Source organism: Anas platyrhynchos, chromosome 6 (genome assembly GCF_047663525.1).
Source record: "Anas platyrhynchos isolate ZD024472 breed Pekin duck chromosome 6, IASCAAS_PekinDuck_T2T, whole genome shotgun sequence".
NCBI classification, from domain to species: domain Eukaryota; kingdom Metazoa; phylum Chordata; class Aves; order Anseriformes; family Anatidae; genus Anas; species Anas platyrhynchos.
Window position 1 is genome coordinate 19,671,390 of NC_092592.1, and position 23,733 is coordinate 19,695,122.

Consider the following 23,733-nt stretch of genomic DNA (forward strand, 5'->3'; position numbering starts at 1 on the left):
AAAGATCAGTCTACAGCTTGATTTTATAGCTATCCCTAGCCCACATCTCACATTTCCTCTCACCTCTACCATTGGCCTCAGTCCAAAATGTAACACAGTGGAACAAAGTAATCCAACTATAGATAGAACAAGGAGATGGGGGAAATGAAGTGAGGCACTTCTGTTATCAAAAGAGAAAACGAGAAGAACAGAAAAACTAACAGAAAAAACAGAGTGCAATCTTGACTGGTGAAGGAGGTGTGTGTGGGCCCATTATAAAACTTGTTTTACAAACCTCTTTTTTTTTTTAATGGTAAATATTACTTTCCTTTTTACAGGATTTGTCACGTAGAAAGATAAATCTGCCACTGTGGAATGCCACTTAGGCATTTAACTAAAATAAATCAAGCAGAAATACACATTAGTAAAGTGCCCCTTGACTTCAGGCAGTGACATAGTCTCTCTTATACCCCTTGAAACCAAAAAAAGTGCTGAGAACTCTCAAATACAGGCCAGCAGAGCAAGCTTTGCATTTACCTATAACATACCTAAAACAAACCTCTTCAAAAATGTTTGGTTTCTGACTGTTTTCTGTACATTTCTTTCCAAAATTCTGCTGTTTGTTTTACTTTAATCTCTATTTTTGCTTTCTAAAAATTTATTCTTGGTGTTAATATCTTTAAGAAGTACGTGCAAAGTCAATATAATCCTTTCTGTCTCCAACTTTGCAACAAACATCAAAAAACTCTGCCTTTGTCTTGAACTCTGTAATACTCTATGGTGAATGCTTTGAATGCACAGCTTCCCAAGGTGAACACTGCAGAATGAAACATGACCACTGAAATTAAAAATTTCTCTTCATTTTGAATAAAGGTTAGACCCAAACTATTTAGGCTATTAGTTATACTTCTTTCCTTATTATTCTTCCATTTTTCTGTATAATCAACACCCTACAAAAAGCAGGATATATGTGTGTTGTTTTTTTTTTAATAATCAAAATTCACTTCTGAACTGAGGATAAAACACACGGTACATTGCAAATGCCTGAAAACAGGATATATTCTCTTCCTTCAAAAGCATTTCTCATCCAAAGCTCCTTCCACAAGGCCCAGTTACTTTAGTCCTTTTTCCAAAGAAAAGGCATTCAGGTAGGAGCAGAACAATCTCAATGAGTAACAAACACACCACCACCACCACCACTCAGTTTTCTGTCACATTAACATTGTGCCCAAGCAGATCCCAGCCCTATAAAGTCATCAGAAAGGGAAGATCAGAAGTGTTGAACTAATGTACTTGCAGCCCACGGAAGCAGTAAGGATGCATTTCTGTCAGCTTGCTGGTTTGTGGCTTTCAATCACACACTTGTGAGACACGAAGCCAATACCTGTCCTGTACAACATCCAAACTTGAGGTCACACTATTAGAAAATACAGCACATCCATAATACGGTAGTACAGCACACATACAAATGGTAGAATATTAAGAGCATCCTGGAATAGTCTTGGGATAATGATCTTTGAAGCAAATTACCTAAGCACAGTTAAATGGAAGCTTCATGACTCAGTCACAAATGTAGCAGCTATGTTTCCAAACGAAAAAAGGAAGAGTTCTTCTCCATCAGAGCTGAAGAGGTATTGCAGCCACTCTACTCTTTGCCAGAAAGACTTTGTGAAATATGAAATATTTGCCCACAACCACCAAGCTCCAAAAAAAGAAACTAAATATTTACAACATGATGCAACCAAAATAGCTAATAGTTTTAAACATATAGAAGAAAGAGAGGTAACAAACAAGCATTTTAAACAATAGCATTATTCACCTTTAAAAACCTATGCCAAAATGTGCCCAAGCTGGGGGAGGGAGGATTTAAGATAAAAGAGTTTAAACTAAATTGAACCGCTTGAGAAAATTTCATTGTAAAGGCTCAGAGGCAAACTGCTGGAGCAGCTATAAAGCTGTAATATGTAGTAAAAGAAAGATTAGCTAGACCTGTGCTTAGAATAGGCTATCTAATAAAGCACATTAGATAAAAAAGAAAAATCTCACTCAAGATGCCCTCTTTCAGGCTCATATGGTGATTCTTACAATTAGGAAGTCATTTCCCTCAAAAAATCACCACACTCTGCATTGTAATGACCTTTTGGAACCAGACAGCTGGTGTCTGGGCAGTTCACAGTGGACACACACACATACACATCACGGATTGTTCCAGCACAATTGGAGCAAATTGGTGTTCTCAGTAGACCTGCCAAAGACTGAACAAGCACAAAGAGTGTAACTTCTTGCCCCAAACAGCAGAGAAGAAACACAAACTGGCAAGCCGAGGGGTGTTGAAGCTGTGCTGTATTGTCACCCCACAGATGGGGCAATTCAGACCCCAAGACCGAACCAAGACCCTGCAATACCAGACCTGGACAACTTAATGGACACAAGAGGCTCCTCCACACACACCTCCCCACCCTAATCCAGGTCTAGCTTGACTACCTACGGCATGACGCAACCTGAGAAGCTGAAGATTCAGCATAATACTCGAATACTGTCTCCCCGGTGTCTTCAACTGGCATTCCCCTGTTTCAGATTAACAATTCCATGCCATCTTATGCAAAGGGGAAAAACCAATGTTGTTGCTTGTTGAAACCAAGCAAACCACAGTATTGCTAAAAAGTAGGGGGTTCTTTTACTTACAGATTAAGAAACAAACATGAAAATGCATGTTCCTGGCTCTTAAGCCAGTCAAGCAGTGTCAATCTTCAGAAAGTAAGCAACTCCTTTACACTAGAACAGCTTTTATACCAAATAAAGGTTCAGCAATTTGTTTCTCAGATACTGCTTCAAACCAATTCTTCTGCACAACACCTCAGCATTAACAAGGCAGCTGCAATAACGGAGAGCAGCAAACTCTGGAAGAAACTCTTCAGTGGAATTCATCCATGCAAGTTGTTCAGATGCTGAGACAGAACAAGAAGGTTAGATGAAAAAATAGGTTTTAAGTGATGGAGAAGGTATGCTACAAACACTGCTGCTGATCGTTAATCAAGCTTGCTCAGAAAAGATGACTGAAAGGAGCATTCTGATTTGAGGGCCCCTTTTGTTTTGTTTCATTTTGAAAATGTTTTTGTACTTGTTAAAATATCCACATACTCAGAACAGGTTAGCAAGTGCAGCTAACATTTTAAAACCTTAATGGGATCAGTGTTAATAAGACTTTCTTATACCTCTCATTTCCCCCACCTACAGTTATACAGCTCTGTCTGGTTTCCATAACCATTTTTTAGCAGTGAAATTACACTGAGAATAATGTGGTAGGGTAGCAAATGAGGAGATATATAACACCATGCTGAAAGCAAAAAGGAGAATTTGGGTGAACCTACATCAGGCTGAAGCCACAGAATGACATTTTAATGTACTAAATATTTGAGAAGTGGAACAAGTAACAGAACTTTTTCATTAGGGCATACTACATAACAATCAAGAGATCCATAGCCAAAAGCTTTTAAAAATACAAATAAATCCCAGATGGGCAGATTATGGTCAACAACTGGAAACCTCACATTTAACTGACAAACTGCAGCAACTATTACTATACTAATTTCATTGCAACCACAGTAACATTTTAAGAATAGCTATTTATTATTTTATCCAAAGCACAGGCTAATTTTATCACAAGAGGGTGTCCAATTCATCCTTAAAGTCTCTATTATCTGCAACAAAAGCCATAGCACAAAGCCAAATCTCAGCTCAATTTGGTTTCTGAAAATTGCTTAATACTGTGTCACAAACAGCTCATATAGGTAGCAAATATGCTACAAATATAAAAAATACCTGATTGCTCAAACTACCTTTTTGTTCCTGTATTCACACCTCATTTCAAAATCAAGTAAGTATATACATGTAGTTTGGCTAAATGTATAGACATATCCTGACAACATGATTTCTGTCTCTATGATTAGGAAGCAAGAAAGTATTTTTTCTTTAATGCAGATCTTAAAATACACCTGAACACCAAAAAATAACACTTTTGTTTGTTTTGCACATTCTAATAGATTTGCAAAATACAATACTCAATTACACTCTGGATTTCTGTTGAATAAGTGTTTTGTTAATATAATAATTTGTTTTGTTTTCAAGTGTCAGTAAGTTTAAACCTGCTAAGTCCTGCAGGTCTCCTTCTGGTCACCTGAATTATTAAAAAAAAAAAACTGACAAACTTACTTTACAATCATTTTTTATACTCGCTCTGCATGCATACAGAGCTAAATAAATAAATCAATAAATAAATAAAACAGCTGACTTAACTTTGCTGTCAGAGAAGTAACATCACCACTGTCCTAAGACCAAATATAGAGACTGCAACCCAAAAAAAAAATTGTTAAAGAAGTCAAGAACCTAACTAGGTAGGGACCCTACATGCTCACTCCTACTCATATTTGGAATCCTACATATTCTCCTACTTATATTCAATTCCTACTGGTGGCTGTTTCAATATTGGAGTGAGTTAAGAAGTATTTTATCTTGAGGTTATTGTTTTTAAAGTTACATCTTTGAAATCGTAAAGTGTTCAAGTATTAGGCCAACTCCTCAAAACACTTCCACAAGATTTCACTAAGCACAAAAAAAGCCAATGAGTCTTTATAATCCTATCCCATACCTGATAAGAGAACTAAACCTTAGAAGATGCATGATGTTTGTGTAAGGCCCAAGAGTCTGAACCTACTTCATGTCTAAATCAGTAAGAGTATACCAAAAATCCCACAGCCACGTCTCAGCTTCCCCTATAGAATTCTTCATTTCTCCCTGCTCTACAGCACCATCAGCCACCATCCACTGCCATATAAAACGCTTGTGACTTACCTTCAGAGCATTCTTCTGAGATGCTCTAGTTACCAGTACCCCTGCTTTTAATGCTAAAACAATGCTGAGAAGAACAAGCAACCACAGATGAATGCAGCGCCTACTTAGAATTGAACAGAACAATATAGTTCAGTTGGAAGGGACATAAAAACATGGAGTCCAACTGCCTGACCACTTCAAGGCTAACCAGAAGTTAAAGCAATTTATTGAGGGCATTATCTACATGCCTTTTGAACACTGACAGGCATGGGGCATCAGCCACCGGTGTTTAACCACCCTCAAATTTCTGTTGAATTTCTTGAGATTAGTGGGAAAATGGCTCTTTCTTCCTGCACTCTTTTCAAATTAGCCTTCTCCCTTGAGAATCAGAGTCCTTACCTCTGTGTCACACAGATGAGAGAACTGGAGAGACATGGACAGCAGGTTTAACATCCTCTGCCAGATCAGCTACTCAAATCATGTTGTCAGACATCCCAAACACAATTTTGCTTGAAACTTCCACAAAATGATTCAGAAACATCATCTCATCCCACAAAATATAGTGTCTACCATAATCCTACTGCAACAACAACCAGAGCAGTGACTGCTACTCTTATCACGACTTAATTAGAAGAAATTACAATTTAACCAAGTCATGTAGTACTGGCATTACCAGGGAAGATCTGGGGCAGTCTTAGGACTGCTGAACAGACCTAAACCAGAAGAAAAAGGCTGATGCTTTCTGCTACAGGACTTTTTAGAAAATGATGCAAGAAGCAGCTCCTCACAAGAAGAAGCTACAATGTGCATGAAGATGGAGACAAGCTTCTCAACACACTGTTTTGGAGCAGCTTGTTCACTTGTACCCCTCCCAACTTCATCTGTAGCTTCCTATGTCAGGGAGAATACTTTCAGAGACAAAATACCTGAAGGAATCCTCTCTTCAGGGCACTATGACATGATAATAAGAAAAATAATCACTTCTGTTCTGTTATTCCTTTTTTCACCACTAGTGACCTTGACTAAAGAATTCAGTATGTCCAAGTAACCTTTAAACGCCCTCCTGCACTTTCTAGGCTGAAGAAGAGCCACACATATGAAAACTTTTTCTACACTCCAACAGTCAGCTGGCTGAAGAGCATTTACTTTCCTTCCTTACTAACTTGCCCTCATGTCCTTAAAGCATCATAGTTACACACTCTTCATATATTGGAAACCAGACCTCTAGGAAAGAACACTTGATTCAATCATCAGAACCTCTGGACAAGGCAAAGGTGGAAAGCTACACATTATATTTAATAACCAAAAAGATGTTTGATAAAGAAAGGGAGAGAGATAAAGGTGAAACCAAAATCCATGATTTCTAAACTCCAGGACAGAAAAACCTGAACTTTTCTCCATCATTAAAGTCGAACTCCTAAGATTCTAGTCACTTCAGTTCTGCCTCACAGTTCACAAACCATTTTGTTGCAAAAACATACAAAGTACCTAGAGAAAGCATCTGCTCTCAGCATATGTCAGAATCTCTCCAAACTCTCTCAAAACCAGATCAGAAAGGAAAGCTGTATTTTCCACTTAATTCTATTGCTTCACCTGTACAATGACTGTGAAAATCTTGTGCACAGAGCTGCGCTGATGAAATTGGAGTATCTGATGTTATGCTGATGCCTTGTGCGAGATTAGATCTATTTGTCTCTCCATAAGCTCTGAATCTCAAGAACAAAATGTCAGCAAGCTCTTTTCTCAACTCTCACCCACTCTAACATGATTGAGGTCCAAAAACTGTAATACCAGCATTAGGCAGGCAATGCAGCATTCACAACCTGACAACCTCCTCTGGAAATGCAGACAAGTAAGTTCTTAATCCAATCACCCATCACCCTTCTGTTTCCCTTCCTAAAGAAAAACAAAAAAAAAAAGAACTCATTTCAAAAAAAGAGCAGCCTGGGCAAGCAACTGATAGCTGTTAGAAAACCTAAAATGAACAGCAGATTTTTGTAAAGAAAGACAGACAGTGCTACAAAACACTGTATTCATGCCAGTGCTGGCCAAGGTTTCACAACAAATTGGGCAGCTCGCATTCAGAATAACTCCGCAGCTGATGAAGCAGATCAGCTGCAGGCTGAGGCATTTTCCCGGCGCTGTTCCCCCTCGCGCCCCATGCAGAAGCACACTGCATAACCTGCATTGTGCATTCAGAGCACAGAGATCAAACGCCTTCTGTTTCCTGAAAGGAAGGCTCAGTGCCACCACTTATTTCCACTTCTGCCCCGCACAAAGTATTTTATAATCTCAGAATTCAAAATTAACCGCTGCGGCCGACAACAAACAAGCAAGTTACAAAGACCACCAGGGAGCAGCTATTATGCTGAACACAGACAGTGGAAGACAAACACAAATCAAAAACCCAGACTGCAGCCCAGCTGAGCATCTGTACCCAGAAGTATTGATAGGTTTTCTAACGCTGCGAGGATGTCACACAAAACACCATGCAGCATGCAGCACTTAATGTGTTGCTCTCTACCATTAGCATCCATCCTGAAGTATTACATGCAAAATTAATCTCTAACCAGCTTTCTCCTATGCCTAAATCCCAGAGCGGTATCACTTGGCCTCCAAACAAATGCACTGGCAAACACTGAGGCGCTACATTACTGAGCATTATCAGAATGAGATCAGGCCAATTTTATTGGGCTTATGGGAAAGTTGTTGGCTGAAAAGAACAGATCAAGGATGAGGCAATCTCATCTCTAGGGTGAAAAAAATTAATTAAACGTCTGTCAGAACCTAAAAGAAGACACCACCTTTTAGTATCACCAACGCAAAACCATTACAGGTTTAAAAAACTGTTTCCACAGACAAGAGCCAAAAGAAGTTAGATACCTAAATGTTTCAGAAAAACTCTCACCTGACTCCTATTTTTACCTCCTTTGGTTTTGTTAAAATCTCCCCCAATTCTAACCTTGGGTCTACAGCTTTATGGGAGGTTACAAAGCCCACTCAGTGCTATCCCTCAACTCTAGGGTCTCTCTCTGCAGCTGAGAGGTGCGGCACAGCAGCCCACGGCCAGCGCAAAGTGCTGCTGCAGGACACAAGCCCCCAAAGGCAGCAGCCCCCAGCCTTCCTCAAGCTCTCCATCCCTCAGCATTGCCATTTCTTTTCACTAGAAGTAAGGCATCTGTCTGATCATTCCTTGATATCCTGCGGTTGGAAAAAGTTCCTCCTCTAACAAGAAATGACTTCTCTTCCACTTCCCTCCCCTCCCCTGGAGAGGGAACAACAGGGCGGAGAGGCCGCCTCGACACAAAGCTGAGTCTCGAGGAATACAGGAACAAGCCAGCAGCTACACAGTGTGCACAGAGGAACTAATGACAAGTACATCTATCATTTTCAGTACACAAAAATAATGACAAATGCAACACAAGAAAGCTATGAGGCACTGATTAAATACAATCCACTGCATGAATTTGCTTAGCCAGATGGGCAAGACCTTCCAAGGTATTTCCAACATCACAGGACTGAAGCAAAGCCAACCACCTTCTGAAAATGGCTGCAGAAGTCCTGAAGCATTTGCTGCTCATAACCAGTAAGGAAACACTAACTCCCTGCCCTTGAGAAGGTTAAGCAGCTTAGCTGACCCCGCACACGACCGCTTTAAAAGCAATCCATTAGTCAATGAAAACTTCCAAAGGCATTCAGGGTCACATACAACTAATGTATCCGTGTCAGATCACCTTCCCTTCAAACCATGCACGAAAGTTATATGCAAGCATAAGCTGCAAATATTTTCACACCTGGCCCATCCAGCTAGCTCCGGCAAATGCATTTACAGCTGCTTTTCCCTTTTTCTCCCATCTCAGCATCTACTGACCTAAATATGAGGTAGCAAATGTAATTACACATAATATGCAGCAGAAACTGTAAACAGCTTAAGAGAATTATTAAGTGATGCCCTACAGACTTCACCAAGGTATTAGAGTCTCATAAGAAGTAGTCATTTCATTTGTAGAGCTATTAATTACATCTTTACTTACCAGCAGGACTACAATGAAGCTTAAATGTCAAATACTTAACAATAATTTTTACATCAGCCATCAGTGCTTCCTAAAAGCATGAAACTTAGGCATTCAAGCCATCATCAAGCTCTTCAATTAGCCTCTAACACGGATTAACAAGGATTCGTGTTTGTACACTCTCCAGAGGATGGGCCAGATGCAAATTTATCAAGTAAGAATTCCAGTACAGGGATATTACAAAGGAAAAAAAATAAATAAAGGGTAAGTCTCAAGAATAACATTTTGTTAATACATGAAGTCAGACAAATTTGAACATCAGTTGAAATCTGTAAAAGCTGAAGCCCTTCAAACACAAGAAACAAGACATGGACAGATTCCGTAAGGTCATACAGCGTTCAATGTTCACAGCTTCAGCACATTTTTTTGTATTTCAAGAAAGAATCTGTCACATCCATTGGCAAGATGCCAGTAATAACGGTTCGGCTACACGTAGGCATTGTTTTAACGAATCCATCTAAAAGAGTCCAGATGGTAACTTGGCTGCATTCACTTTAAGGCCACCTCACTTTTTCCATTCTTGAATTCTGGCCAAGGAGACATGCTCAAAGCTGGATCTTTAATGATCTTTAGCCTCATGAACAAAAAAGCAGCAATTAACTTTTTGCACTAGTTTATCTGGAACAAAAAGTAAAACAGTAAGTCCCATACTAATTAGATTTTAAAATATCAGTGTTTTCATTTTCAGAGCTCCACAGTGCATTAATCCTGTTTACCAGCACTTCTGGGTGGCAAAGAATGATCATCACCTACTCACATTTTTCCCCTCTCTAAATGAAGAGGAAGCCAGAATTGGTGGTGCAGGTGCTCACCAGCCCACCTCAGTAAATGTCTTAACTCGTGAGGTCTAAATATGGCTGGATGCCCTCCTGTAAATATTCTCATTGCTTGCAGACAAATTCCGTGTAACACTTCCTTTAGCACACAATCTACATTTTTGTAAAAAATGTGGACCTTTCTCCTATTTTTGGCAGGGTGTCTCTGACCTCCTTTTTCATTTTGTTGAATCTATTCTCCCTTCTCCTGCATGACAGCATCCAGATTTTCTCCCACGGGCAAACAGGATTTCTTCTGAAGACAGATTTTTTCATCCTTCCCCTATCTTATCCTTTCCCTTTCTCATACATGCCAATCTCATAGAAAAAAAAAAAAAAAAAAAAAAAAGGAGCTTGAAAGCTCTACTATTTGTCCCACAGCCACAAACTAAACCAAACTAGTGGACCAAAGAAAGGCATAAAAATCATCGAGGCATCAGGAAATAACAGTTGGGTCTGCTGCCTGCAGCAGCCAAATGAGGGTGTTACACATTTCTGTAAAGACACTATTCCTGCAACCTTTTCAGGATTCCCTCTTCTGTGAAAAGAGAATGTCTTAATTTCCAGTTTTTTTCAGTGCTGCCAATTTAACGACAGACTTTTATTTAAATAAAGAAAAATCAGCACAAAGATTTGCCCATTGAATATAATGCATCTTAAACATGTTTGACCTAGTTTATACTGTACAATACTTACATTTTCTCCTTTTTTATGTTTTGTTGGAACAACCTAGGAGCACTAATAACTCAGAAGACCAATACTATTTCATTAAAAACAGACACTTTTCACAGCATCATTTTTCTCAAAATATGCAATTCCAGACAAGTATAGCCTGAGAGTTCCTTTGTTTCATTATTTTAGAAGACATTATGTTTCCAGCTGTATGTAAGCAAACATAAATAAATTAAACATACCAAAACCAACAGACTTTCCATAAGCCCTGCCCTTAACTTTTAAAGCACCATCAAAAAATGTGGTCAAAGATACCAGTTTCAGTGTTTTCTGATACAAATGTCGGAAAACTAGTAAGCGGCACAATCCATAGCCCTGCCAGAGTGTTACTGCCATTCCACAGATGAAGAAACCAAAAAGGACACATCAAAAACCACACAAATTCAAAGGAGTATGAGAATCTTCTGGTTGGTAACCCTATGCTTCTGGCCCCAGACTACAGGATCAGAGGAAGAAACTTAGAAAAGTGTGATATGGTACTTTAAAATTAGAACTATCATTTTAAATATTTTGTATATTATGCATCATTGTTCCTTAATCTTAAAAAAAAAATAAATCCAAGTGTTTTAAAGAGTTGATATATATGTTCTTTCAATTTTACTATTGGAGCGTTTAGACGGGGGTCGCAAAAGGGAAGGAGGGAGGAAAGCGCTTAATACAAATAAAGTGCATTAAAATAAAGTTGAAAATTAACATTTAGCCATGACACTTTTAAATTACCTTTACAACTGCTTTTTAGTCTTACATTTGTATAGGTGACAGAAAAAAAGCTGTTGGTAAAGAAAAAAAAATATCTTAAAGAGATGTCTACACTTTAAGAGCTAAAGTATAAATTTGTTTTGACTCTTCAACTTTTTACTTAAAGATATGAAAAAAAAAAGCATACCAAAACTAATTATAGATATTTTAAACAGACAAACATTTACTCCAAAACTTCATTAAAGTATGTAAAACATCTTTTGAAGCTGTACATTCCTTTCTTCCCCTGGAACAAAGTACTGTAACTAGGACACCAGACCATTAAAAGGAGACGGTTTCTGGTCCCAGTTTTACAACTGGCGCACAAAATGTTGGTCAATCACTGACGTCCATTTCTATTCCCTCAAAGGTATACTGCAGGAAGGGAAGAGGGGTTTTTTATCTGTTTATATAAAGATTACCCTATGACCCTTGCCATTTACTTTTATTTATTTATTTCGGGTTCATATTTCTTAACATTCAACTGTGTTATTTTTTTCTCAACACACTGGAATAAGTTGCATCACTCAGCAACTACCGACTATCAATAACTTGCTATGGACAAGAAACCACTCTCCCACTCACTAAACCAAGTCACAGTAATATGTACACATTTCCCTTCAATTCTGTGCAAGTTTAAAACATGTAAAGACACCTTTGTTACACTTGGGAGCTTGTAGAGTAACTTAACTCTTAACAAACTGGGCATCAAAACCAAGCGAAGGTTCATAAAGTAGGCTGTACAAAAAGCAGCTTTCTCAGTTACTCTGAAAATGAATATCCATTTAAGTATTTAAACCATTTCTAATCTGCTACCAAACTTTCATAGCTGTAATTACTGAATTTACGTTTGCTTAAGAATGAACTTTACCATAGTTACCACACAAGTTCATTCTTTTCTCACTTCTTCTTTTCTCACCAAAGACCCAAGAAATTTACACAGCACAAAAGGTGCTATTTTTCCATAAACAGGCTATGTTATGACTTTATTGCTGCTCCCCAAACAGAAGTGCAATTCCAGACTTGTAAACCTGCATATTAAACTGCGTTTAACCGGTGCCTCTTCAAACATAAAGATCATGCCACTATATTAAGCAACACCACTACAGAATAAGAGATGCATGAAGCTGACGATAGCCGAATGCAATTTATGAAGCTACCAGGCCACTTCTGCGTAGTGAACAAGCCTGCCTGGCTTCTGAAAGCTCCCACTGCTTTCTGAACTCAGCAACTTGCAAAAAGATCTCCAACGGTCAAGTGAAGAGTCACAAGGATTCACCCCCAGTGTGGGATGTTAACTCTTCAAAAGCAGACCCAGAAAATGCAGGTTTTGAAATTGAGTCATCTGCCTACAAATGAAGATGCATCTTGTGAGTAGCCAAGCTCTAATTTTAAATCTCCCAAGGTTTACATTAGGACAGGATTTACATCTTCTCCTATACTTTTTAAGAATTATCATGGGAAAAAGAAAAATCTGGTCTCTTTTGCTCCTGATATAATCAGCAACACTGCAGAAGCAGCAGCAACATTTTCAGTTTCATTCCCCACAGCTTCTCTGACGGGTGACCCCAGCCACACAGAGGGGTCATGGCTCAAAGCACCAGGCTCATGCAGTGGCTGTAAGGCACACAAAATTAGTCTCCCACTTGCTCTGCTTGCTTGCAGCACCAGATCATACAAATATTTAAACACATTAATTTAATGAAGAAAACAACTTTTGCTGTCAGCATTCAAAGATGTAACTTATGCAAGAAACACATGTATAAGCATTAAAAAAAGATGCTGTTTTAACAGCAGTTCTGGGTGAGGGCATTGAGTGCACCCTCAGTAAGTTTGCAGATGACACCAAGCTAGGTGTGTGTGTCGATCTGCTCGAGGGTAGGAAAGCTCTGCAGGAGGATCTGGATAGGCTGCACCGATGGGCTGAGGCCAACTGCATGAAGTTCAACAAGGCCAAGTGCCGGGTCCTGCACCTGGGGCGCAATAACCCCAAGCAGAGCTACAGGCTGGGAGATGAGTGGTTGGAGAGCTGCCAGGCAGAGAAGGACCTGGGAGTATTGGTGGATAGTTGGCTGAATACGAGCCAGCAGTGTGCTCAGGTGGCCAAGAAGGCCAACGGCATCCTGGCTTGTATAAGAAGCAGTGTGGCCAGCAGGGCTAGGGCAGTGATTGTCCCCCTGTACTCGGCTCTGGTGAGGACGCACCTCGAGTACTGTGTTCAGTTTTGGGCCCCTTGTTACAAGAAGGTGCTCGAGAGAGTTCAGAGAAGGGCAACAAAGCTGGTGAGGGGCCTGGAGAACAAGTCCTATGAGGAGCGGCTGAGGGAGCTGGGCTTGTTCAGCCTGGAAAAGAGAAGGCTCAGGGGTGACCTTATCACTCTCTACAGGTACCTTAAAGGAAGCTGTAGCAAGGTGGGGGTTGGTCTGTTCTCCCATGTGCCTGGTGACAGAATGAGGGGGAATGGGCTAAAGTTGTGCCAGGGGTGTTTTAGGTTGGATATTTGGAAGAACTTCTTTACTGAGAGGGTTGTGAGGCATTGAAATAGGTTGCCCAGGGAAGCGGTGGAGTCACCATCCCTCAAGGTCTTTAAAAGATGTTTAGATGTTGAACTTAGCGATATGGTTTAGTGGAGGACTTGTTAATGTTAGGTCAGAGGTTGGACTTGATGATCTCGAGGTCTCTTCCAACCTAGACAATTCTGTGATTCTGTGAACATGCATTGTTCTGGGTAAAATAATCAATAAAAGACATTTGCAATTCATCGTCAAATGAATTTGTCCAGATAACCACATACTTCAAACATGAAGTGTAGCTTGAGGTGTTTTTGTCTTCACTTTGTTTTTTACCTCAGGAAAGAGCTAGTTACTTACAGGTTAAAAACAAATAAAATAAATAAATAAAACTCACCCTCTAGCAATAAAGAACAGGTCAAAGAAGAATATGGTGGGAAGGATGTTGGATATAAAGACATGGATAAGAAACAAAGGAAGAGAGCATGATCCAGAGTCTAGAATCAAAGCTGAATCCTTGTCATTGCTTCCCTGGAAGTGAGCATGTCACAGAGAAGAATCCCTATAGCTTCAGTCCACCTGAAATTCAAACAGAGCATCTGGGATCTCTGGTCATTCAGCAACACAAGGTGAAAGGAGGGAGAAAACGAACACAAAAAGAAAAATCCATGGGAATCAGGAAGGTCTCCCAGTACAAAGATGAGACATAAAAATATGGAAAGAATGGGCAAGACTTCTCATGAGGAGAAGCTTATTTAAAGGAAGAGGTCAGAAGACAGCAAGAGAATTACACCATTTAAATTCGGCCATTTAAAATTGCAGTAGTAAAGGTACATCTTTTCCTGATAGCTTCTTTACGTGGATTCCCCAATTCCATTCCCGAAGAGAAGGGTACACACTTGCAGGTATCTCGAAAAGGCTCGGGAAAATGCAAAATAAGTGGCAAATGTGTGAGAGTCATTCAGCTTGTCATCCTTCCAAAAGGCAGAGGTATCACTGCTTTATGAAACAATCTTTTTGTTTAGTAGAAACTTCTAGACAGCTTCTGAAATCTGCATCCCCACTCCGAAGCAGTGCATTTAATTATGCCAATCAGTCTTGATAAATGGCAGTCTCCAGAGTTTCTTCAGCACCTTCAGCTCTAATGAATTGACATCACTTCTGCACCTTGCACAACCTCTGCACAACCCTCAACTTGGAACTTTTGCTGCTGCTATACAGTGAGTCAACACTACCAACCACTATGCATAATGAAATGGAGTACAAAAACAGGTGAAATCCACTTACTAGGGTGAAAAAATATAGAAAAACCTATTTTCTACTAAGAGCTAAGCCTTCACTTTCATGTTACCTTTCCTCTTTAGACAGCTGATCTCCACTCTTTTCATAAGCATTTGCAATATCTCTCACTAACTTTCAGATTTTTAATTCCTGTGAAGGAACTCATCAGGCAGCTATACACGTACAATACTCTTGCTTAATGGTTATTGTTTGTTTTTTTTTTTTTTTAATGTTACCAGCGAACTTGGACATATTATAACAGATACTTGAGCTAAAACAGATTTGTCACATTATTTTACATTAAAAAACTCGCACAAATAAGATGCATTACATCTGTATCTCCCAGAAGTAAAAGCTGATTACATAAGCTCCCTCTCAATACCAGAGGCACAAATAAAGTAGGAAAAAAAATCAATTGTAGCTATAATACTCAGTAACAGTCAGCAACAAAACTGCAGCAAACCATGGTGTTCATTTCCAGCTTCCTCAGGCTCTGAGTGGATACTCTGGATGACACCAACACTCTTCTCAACAAAGAACAAGAGTCTGAAGAGCACAGTATAAATTTGAAAGAGAGTATGTTTTTTTCTTGTTTTGTTGTTGGGTTTAGTCTTTTGGTTTGATTTTGATTTTGAATTGCTCTTTGAGCAAGGGTTAATTTTAATTTATTAAGCTGTTATTGGCAACTCTGAGAAAGAAGTATTGCTCTCTAAGCTATTTATTCTTTATCCTTATAAATGAATGAAGATCAGTCGCTGCCATTTTTCCAGTGCAGACACTGTTCCAGCTTTGATCAGGTTGTCTCTCTAAAGTGATCACACCCTTACCTCAGGCTCTGCATATTCTCTGCCAACCTTTCCCTCACTATGGCTTGTATTTTTGAGGTACTGTACCTGGTACTTAACACTGTGGGCATTCCTAACAGCTTGGAAGTATACAAATTTTCTGGGGCTGGATAACAATATTTTGTAGAAGATTACTGCCTGCATCAGTTCTTAGTGTAGTTTAAGAGGTTTTTGCCATACAGTATGCAACAGTTAAAGGAAAGAAAGAAAGATCAAGCTTTAGCACTATAATCACTATTGATTACAGTTTCAATGCAACTCATTATTACACTTCCAGTGTAAGCCAGTGTGAATAAATAAATGCAAACTGAGCAGAAAGTATTGTGAACACATTATTTAGCAATCCTACAGTATTTACAGCAACTTCTTAAGTGTTTGGTAAACATTGATGCTTCAGAAACTGTAAAAGACTAAGGGTGGGAAAAAGCTTAGACGCTTTCAAGAAGAAACAAAGGCGTGGTAGGTTTGGAGCGTACTTCAACACGCACTCTAAGACCTCTGTTGCAAAAATACTTATGTAATCACAACTGATGACAAAACCTTTGCAGGTACACCAGGATGACTTCAATTGCCAATGAAAAAAATGCAGCTATTTTTAAAAGTGAGAAGGGCAATCAGACAACCATACTGCCTCTCAGAATGGTTTCCAGGGAACAAAAGACTGTCTAGAAAATTGGGGAAATGGCAAAATCATTGGCAGAAAGGTGATAAATTGGTGAAATGTAGCTTGATATGGCAGAAAGTGAGTTAGAGCCATAAACCAACTTGAGGAAGCAGGCGCTTCTGAAAACGCTGCAAAGACATTGTTCTTCAAAACGTCGGTTCACATGAACTTCGGCGATGAATTCAGTCCTCCTGTTACTTTATTCAGGTAGTACAACTGCAAGCTTCTCATCAATGATGTATATAGTCAAATATATTACTAGGATTATCTCACTCAAAATGAAAACAGACGGGGTAAAAACAAGCAATCAAGGAAGCCTAGTGTGAGAAGAAGTCATTTCTAAAGCAGAGATACAAAATTATTTAGTAAGTTCTAAACGACTCTTGGTTTTCCAAGAACTGATATGTTTCGCTGAAATCTTGCCTGGGATTTCAGTACAGGTGAACCCATGGAAATTGTGAGGAGTCTCAAAATCCAAGGACATTAAGTGGACACAATGCATTCATCCTGTATATTATCAATCCTACATTTAAAAAGAAAACTCCTCTATAGAATAAAGTAACATGAGGAATTTATCACAAACCGGTAAAAATCAAGTTGAGGAAAAACGACCAGCTACAGTCCTATTTTTCTGACACAACTACTCAAGATACTTGATTTTACAAAGAATTCAGTTCCAAGGATCATATTAGAAAAAAACAGACATTTTTCATTATTTTCATTATAAGACCTTTCATTATTTTTTTCTAGCACATTGACAGAGTGCCTAACAAATAAGTAAATAGCTCAGCAGTGAACACTGTCTCTATTTGCAACAAGACTTATTGTTAAATTTGCTGTAAGCATAACCATAGCACAGAAAACACTCAAGCACAAAGTAAAATGTTGCAAAAAGTAAAAAAGCTGTAAGTGGTGTGGATGGTGGTTTGTTAGTTTGTTTAAGAAGAATCCTCAGCCAGCAGCACTTCCTTCAGTCTCAAGGGGATTCTCTTTGAACTAATTACAGAAGAATTGGACTCTCACAAAGACAAACTCAAAACAATTGAAAAAGCTAGAAATTGTCTCTATTACATAACTTGTCTGACTGATTCCAAATCAAAACACAGGCTGAGTTCCAAACTGGAGGAAAAGGCTAACAGATTATAGTTCCTCTTACTTTCCTGTAGCTTTTAAAATCAAAGCTCTCTGTGTCTAACCTCATTTCATGTTTGCATAGGCAGCTACATCACAGGCCACTGCAAAATGGTAAACTGTGGAAGTAAAAAACACACAAGCTGTACTTAGAATTATCACATTTTAGAAGACTCACTACAACTGACAGCCCCAGGATCCAGCAAGTTCTTGACAGAAACTATTTTTCTGACTGCAAAAAAAAATATCTCAAAAAGAGGTGTTAAAAATAGTTAAATTTGTACAGGCTTTCTGGAATCCAAACAGATCCCAGATGATGAAAGATTCCAAGCCAGAACGGACTCACTGGCAACATGCTGTGTACAGTAAAGTACCTGCATATTAGTAATACCATATGTGAACCAATAGAGTGGACAAATAATTATTTAGGTAGCAATCCATGTTCACACACCTCTCAAAATAACCCTGACCAGAGCCTGGGACCGCCAGCAAATGCCTCAATAGCAGGCAACAGCATCCCTTCAGAATGTCTCTCTTGTTAGAGCAAAACTTTAGCACAAAGAAATTAAGTCTTCCGACAGATAAAACCTAAAAAGTATGAACCAAATACAAAAACCACAACCTTTGCCTACACAGGTCTGCAGAACCTGGAACAGCAACATCTCCACATGGTGTAAATAATGACAAGTATCACAACAGTGATGTTAGCTGCTTAGTTTTCCGTCAGGAAAGAGACCAAAGACTGCAATTATCTACAATCTATTGAAGCAATTTTCCATTTTAATGCAACAACTGGATGACAGTAGATAGAGGAATTGCTGCTTGCTTTTAATTCGGTCAAGAGAGCTAAAGGAAGTAGGCCAGGACCTAGAAAAACACAAAATCATACACTGAAGCACTGGAGAGCAGGCAACTAAAAGCACCACCACCTTTCCAAGTATCATTCTGACCTGCTGATCTCATACAAACCAGTTTCATACACCTCTGTTGAACTACAGATTTTCCGCAGCAACACGTTGTCAAAACTTCAGCTCTTTTCAGACAAGTTAATATACACAACAAGGCTTAAAGCAACGCGAAGTTTACTGTGCCTATCCCTTCCTTCTGCATCTCAGGATTTACACCTTTAAGAAAACAAACACAGTTCCAACACTGCTTTACACCGTCAGGATGTTCCATATGAAAACCAGTGCAGCCCACCAGCAGGAGCAGATACAGAGCACTATTCAGCATTTCTCTCTCTCTTCCTTCCCCCCCCAACTTTTTTTTTTTTTTTTAAAAAAAAAAAAAAAAAAAAAAAAAGTTTCCATCCCACCCTGAATTCTACTACTGACAAGTTGACAGATGCAGACAGTTTCCTATCTAGGAGCTGGGACAGTTCTAATCTTTATTAAAAATTTAGAACTTAAGCTACTCTGGAAAGCCTATGGTTAATGCAAAGTGTACTTTCTGGTCCTAATCCAGTGACAAGTGAACGTTTGTCCATAGCATAGCACTGCCAGATTTCAGCACAATTCATTATAAATTGCACTCTCTGTTCATGGAAGGCCAACATTCAGAAGAGAATGAAGCTTTGCAGTTCAGACAGGGAGATATTAATAAGGCAGCTGATGGTCACGAAGGTCAGCAGTAACAGGAAAAGTACTGATGCTGGACTGAAAAAAAGGCAGCAGATAAAAGGAAGAGCAGAAAGGGCTCGCGTAACTTCTGTTCACTGTATGTCTGGCCCTTCTGAGTGTAAATGCCACCTGAATTCTAGGGTCATAATGCATCACAATAAAAGACAAAATACATTTCAATTTAAATAAATAAATAAATAAATAAAATATTTAGTAGCTATACCATAATTATTATTTTTTTTAATTTCTAATGCTGTATATTTTTGTCTGCTATTAGAAAGACTTGTCAAAAAAAAAAAAAAGAAATAAAACAACCGTTTTGAAGCTGACACACAGCAGTTTGCTCATTCCTTTGTCACAGACATAAGGCCCTCTTGCTTTACTACAAAAGAAAGTTTTGAAGAAGAGAGAAAAATAAAGAATGAGAAAAATAGATTGCTCTATACAAAGATGCCTGTACATGAGTAGTTTTACAGCAATTATAAAGACCTCTGTGAAACCTTTGTGTAACGCAATCAGTGCAGTTGGGAACCAACCTATGTATAATTATTTCCAAATATGTTTGTGGTTTGTTTACAGAAGGTTGTTTTTGGATTTCTGAGAGCAAGACAGAAAATCAACTCAGAAAAGCAGAAGTACAATCATACGGAGAAGAGGCAGATGAAGTCACCCAAAAGACTACTTTTTCGTAAGAACCCCAGTAAATTCCCAGTTTTGGTCTTTGTTCAAAAGTTAGCCTCACAACTAGCCTGCGTTTGACTTCTCTTTGCACCGCTGGTACTTCTGCAGATCTCCCAGCCCAGCAACGCCCCCTCACCCCACAGCTCCCACACGGCCAGCGCACAGCCCGGGGGCACCGTGTGACCTCACCTTTCATTTTGACAGTGGGAGAATTGGGTCCAGCTGATTGCTTCCTCCATCCTCTCCAGTTCTGGCAAAGGCTCTCGGCCTCAGAGATGAAGGAACAAAGAGAGTCCTCTTCAAAGTGATCAGAGTCTTCAAAGGAAAACCTCTCCCCGTCCTCCCACTCGGCAAACATGAGTTCCATCACATCCGACAAGCAACGTGGGGGAAAAAAAAAAAAACAAAACAAAACAACAAACAGAAAGAGAAGTGCTGGCTTTAACAGGTGGATGGGCTGGAGGACTCGGTACCGCTGAAGATCTCGATCCCGTTCAGATCCCCACGCTACGGTTCCAGCAGAGACGGAGCGAGTGCAGTCTGGCCGCGGGAGAAGCAGGCAACCATCGCAACGTAACGGGCGCGTGTAGAAAATCCCGGGAGACAAGTTTCGTTCGGTTTAAAAAAAGTTGTTTCTTAGAAAAAAAAAAATAATAAAAACAAACACGAAGTGTGTGTCCGCGGCGTGTACGAGCCCGGCGGGGCTGCGCGGAGCCGCCTCAGCGCGCCCCGTCCCGTGCCCCCCGCGCCCCTCAGCCGGTGCCTGGCTCACTGCCGGGCCGCCCCGACCCCCCCGGCAGCCCCGGGCCGGGGCAGCGCCGCCTGCGGGGCGGGGGCCAACTTCCCCCGGGCCGCCCGGCGCCGTTCAAACGCCCGCGGGGCGGGGGCGGGGACAGGGGCAGCGCGGCCTCGGGGCGCCTCAGCACCGCCACCGGCACCGGCGGCCGTTGGGCAGCGGCTCCGGCCTCATGGGGGCGCGGGCGGCGGGCACAGCCCGGAGATAGGGGCCGGGGGGAGGGGGGGGGGGCGGCCGCCGCCGCTGCCGCTGCCGCGCCCCGCGCTCCTAGGGGCCCATGGCCGCCGGGCCCCCGCGCGCGGACGCCCCCTCCCGTGCCCGGCCCGGCGGCGGCTCGCGGTGCTGGCGCGGTACCGGCGGCGGCGGCGGGTGGGTGCCCGGCGCGGGCACCAAGATGGCTCCGCGCTTCCCAGCTTCACCTGCGACACCCCCCCGCCAGCTGAGCCCCGCTTCCGCCGCCGCGCTTCCGGCTTCCGCCGCCAGGCGGCCGCGCGCGGCATGACGGGGGGGGAGGGGGGTGCCCAGAGTGAGGCGCCCCTGAGGGGGTCCCGTGGGGGCGGGGGTCTCGTTTTTGCTGTTTTCCTTCTTTTTTGACAACCAAAGGGGATGGGGGAGCGCAGCTTGTGCTAAAACACCCCCTGCCCCCGGCATAGACCGCACCTCGGGCACCCGAGGGGGAAAGGGCAGCCCCGCTCACCTGAAGGGAGGTGGGGGAAAGGCGGAGCCACGGGGCGCGCTGCTCCTTACACACAGCTGCTGGGAGAGAAAGCTGAGTAAAGGAAAAGGGAAATAAAACGTGAGGGGAGTACCGCTCCTACAGGAATAAGGGGAAGGAGCTGTATTGAAAAATAAAGAGTCAGACTGCAGCGAGCTCTTGCTTCGGGCTAACACATCCCCGTTACCCCCAGCACAGCCCCGAGGGAAGGAGGCAGGGGGCTGGGGGCGTGGAGCCTGAACAACTCGGAGATTAAAAATAAAACACCGCCCAACCCAGTTACACGAGGAGTTAGGCTAGGTTTATGCATCATACCGACTTTGAAAACAGGTCTTATTGTGAGCTTTTTCTAAAATTCTATTCTATTTCGGAGACCTATGTAATTGTTTCATTGTGAGAGTATGCTGCCGTAAACCCTAACGGTAAGTTTTCTCTATAAAGTGAGAAAGCGTCAGCTGAGCAACTGCAGGCTGGACCTGCATTTTCCTTCATGTATTTGCGTGAGGAGAGGAGATGACTCACGGGAAAAAGAAGAGCTAAGGGAAACAGAATGAAGTATTAGGAAACTATTCCTAGAGCTAAGAGAAACTGAAGTGCTTTGTCTGGGAACAATTAGCATGTCACTCATCTCAATTCACCATAGTCCCTGATCAAAACATAAATAAATAAATAAAAATAGTTGATGAATCCTCATAGTGGGTCTCAAAAGATACCCCTTGGACCTGAAGGGAAACTACAATGCTTACCAGTATAGTATTTAAGATCTTGAACACAGAAATGTGCATTAATAAATGTCCATCAACTGCAAAAAGTATGGTTACCTGTATAAATGTCAGATCCTTCAGTGCTTCCTACCAGTAAGGCAAAAGGGAGCAGTCCACAGTTTCTTAATCCTCAAATCTTTCTCCTAGACTTCATCTGACTTAATATGTTGCTTGTCCAAAGTGGCTGTTCTAAAAATACTTGCACAATTCCTTTAAGGGATCTTCCTGAGGAGATATCTGAGTTAACAGATACATGATAAATGTAGTCACTGCATGTCTTTTTACAGAAATCTTTTTTTTTTTTTTTTTTTTTTTTTTTTTGCTAAATAAAGTCTTACAACACTAGTAGGCTCCCTGTTCTTTTTTCTCTGATATTTTTTTTTTTTTTGCCAACAGGCTGCCTGTAAACATTTTTATTTCACAGGAAGAACTCATTCATAGTCATGCATACATGCATATGGCATATCTGAAGGATGGTATTATCCCTAATAGTCTGTTACACAAGAATGCATGTATTAAAACCTGTTAAAATCAATTCAGGAGCTCTGAAATTCACCTTTTGGGAGGGGAAGGGGTGTGGAGCCTAGAACCTGTTTTTCAGCTAGCCAGAAATACTATTAATTAACTATAGTTGCTGTAATTACCCTGTGAGCTAATGACAGTCAGTCAGGTAGTTAGGTAATTACTGTCCCTTTTTACGGTGTGCAGGGGCAAGCAGAAAATGCTATTCTTTAGAACCTAGTGATTTAGAGCTTCAAGCAGAGTAAAATGCTTTGCCCCTAGTTCTACAAAGTCAAATGTTTAGACCTTGGCTCCATAAAGATAACAATGACAGGATACTTAAACACAACAGCAGGGTGTCAAACACTGACTACTGATAAAAAGTTGTCTGAAGGAGTATCTTTATCAGTGTGACCTAGCTGGTACCCTATTCTTCTCCACACTTGGTACTTCACCGTCCGGCCCAGAGGTTCTTTTCCATTTTCAATGATATGAGGGTCAGGAACCTGAACATCACTACATCACTTCTCTCTCTCTCTCTCTTTTTTTTTTTTTTTTTTTTTTTTTTAAGTATCCTCTCAATTAAGAGTTTACCAGAGCTGGGGCTTTGTTAAGCTCCTAGCACTCCTAACAAATGACTTCCATTAAGACTAGCTGTCTCAAAATGCGATACAATAACTAGCCATTGAAAAAAATAAATAAATAAAACAATGCTAATCAACCCAAACCTGGCCTAAGTCATAGCCATGCTTGAAACAACAGTAGGTCACAGTGCAGAGTGCAACTCTGAAGATTTTCTTCAACTGTCTGATGAAGGATAATTTTCCTCAGACATAGCCCACAGCAATCTTACCAGACAGAGGTACCAGAGCTGTTTGGTTTGGGGAGGAAGGAATTCCCATGCATGGTCCAATATGACAATTTGCAGAAAGATACAGTTTGCCACAGACTCTGTGCTCGGATGCTTGTGTGGACACCTTAGGGACCTGAACCAATGCAGAGTACTGGTTCTAAGCTGGGCTCACAAGAGTACTGTCAATAATGAATTACTTGTATTCT

The 23,733-nt window shown here is 40.8% G+C and overlaps 1 protein-coding gene across 2 annotated transcripts in view; it reads right to left on the bottom strand.

Moving 5' to 3' along the window:
• Positions 1 to 21,123, bottom strand: part of ZSWIM8 (zinc finger SWIM-type containing 8) — a 67,338-nt gene extending 46,215 nt beyond the window's left edge. Inside the window, exon 1 of one of the 2 annotated variants that reach the window (XM_038181257.2) lies at positions 20,088 to 21,123. In XM_038181257.2, coding sequence (XP_038037185.1) covers positions 20,088 to 20,265 — 178 coding nt within the window. In that variant the 5' untranslated portion in view covers positions 20,266 to 21,123. The remainder of the gene's footprint in view (positions 1 to 20,087) is intronic. The other variant, XM_038181256.2, reaches the window with a different exon arrangement.
• Positions 21,124 to 23,733: the final 2,610 nt, after the last annotated feature.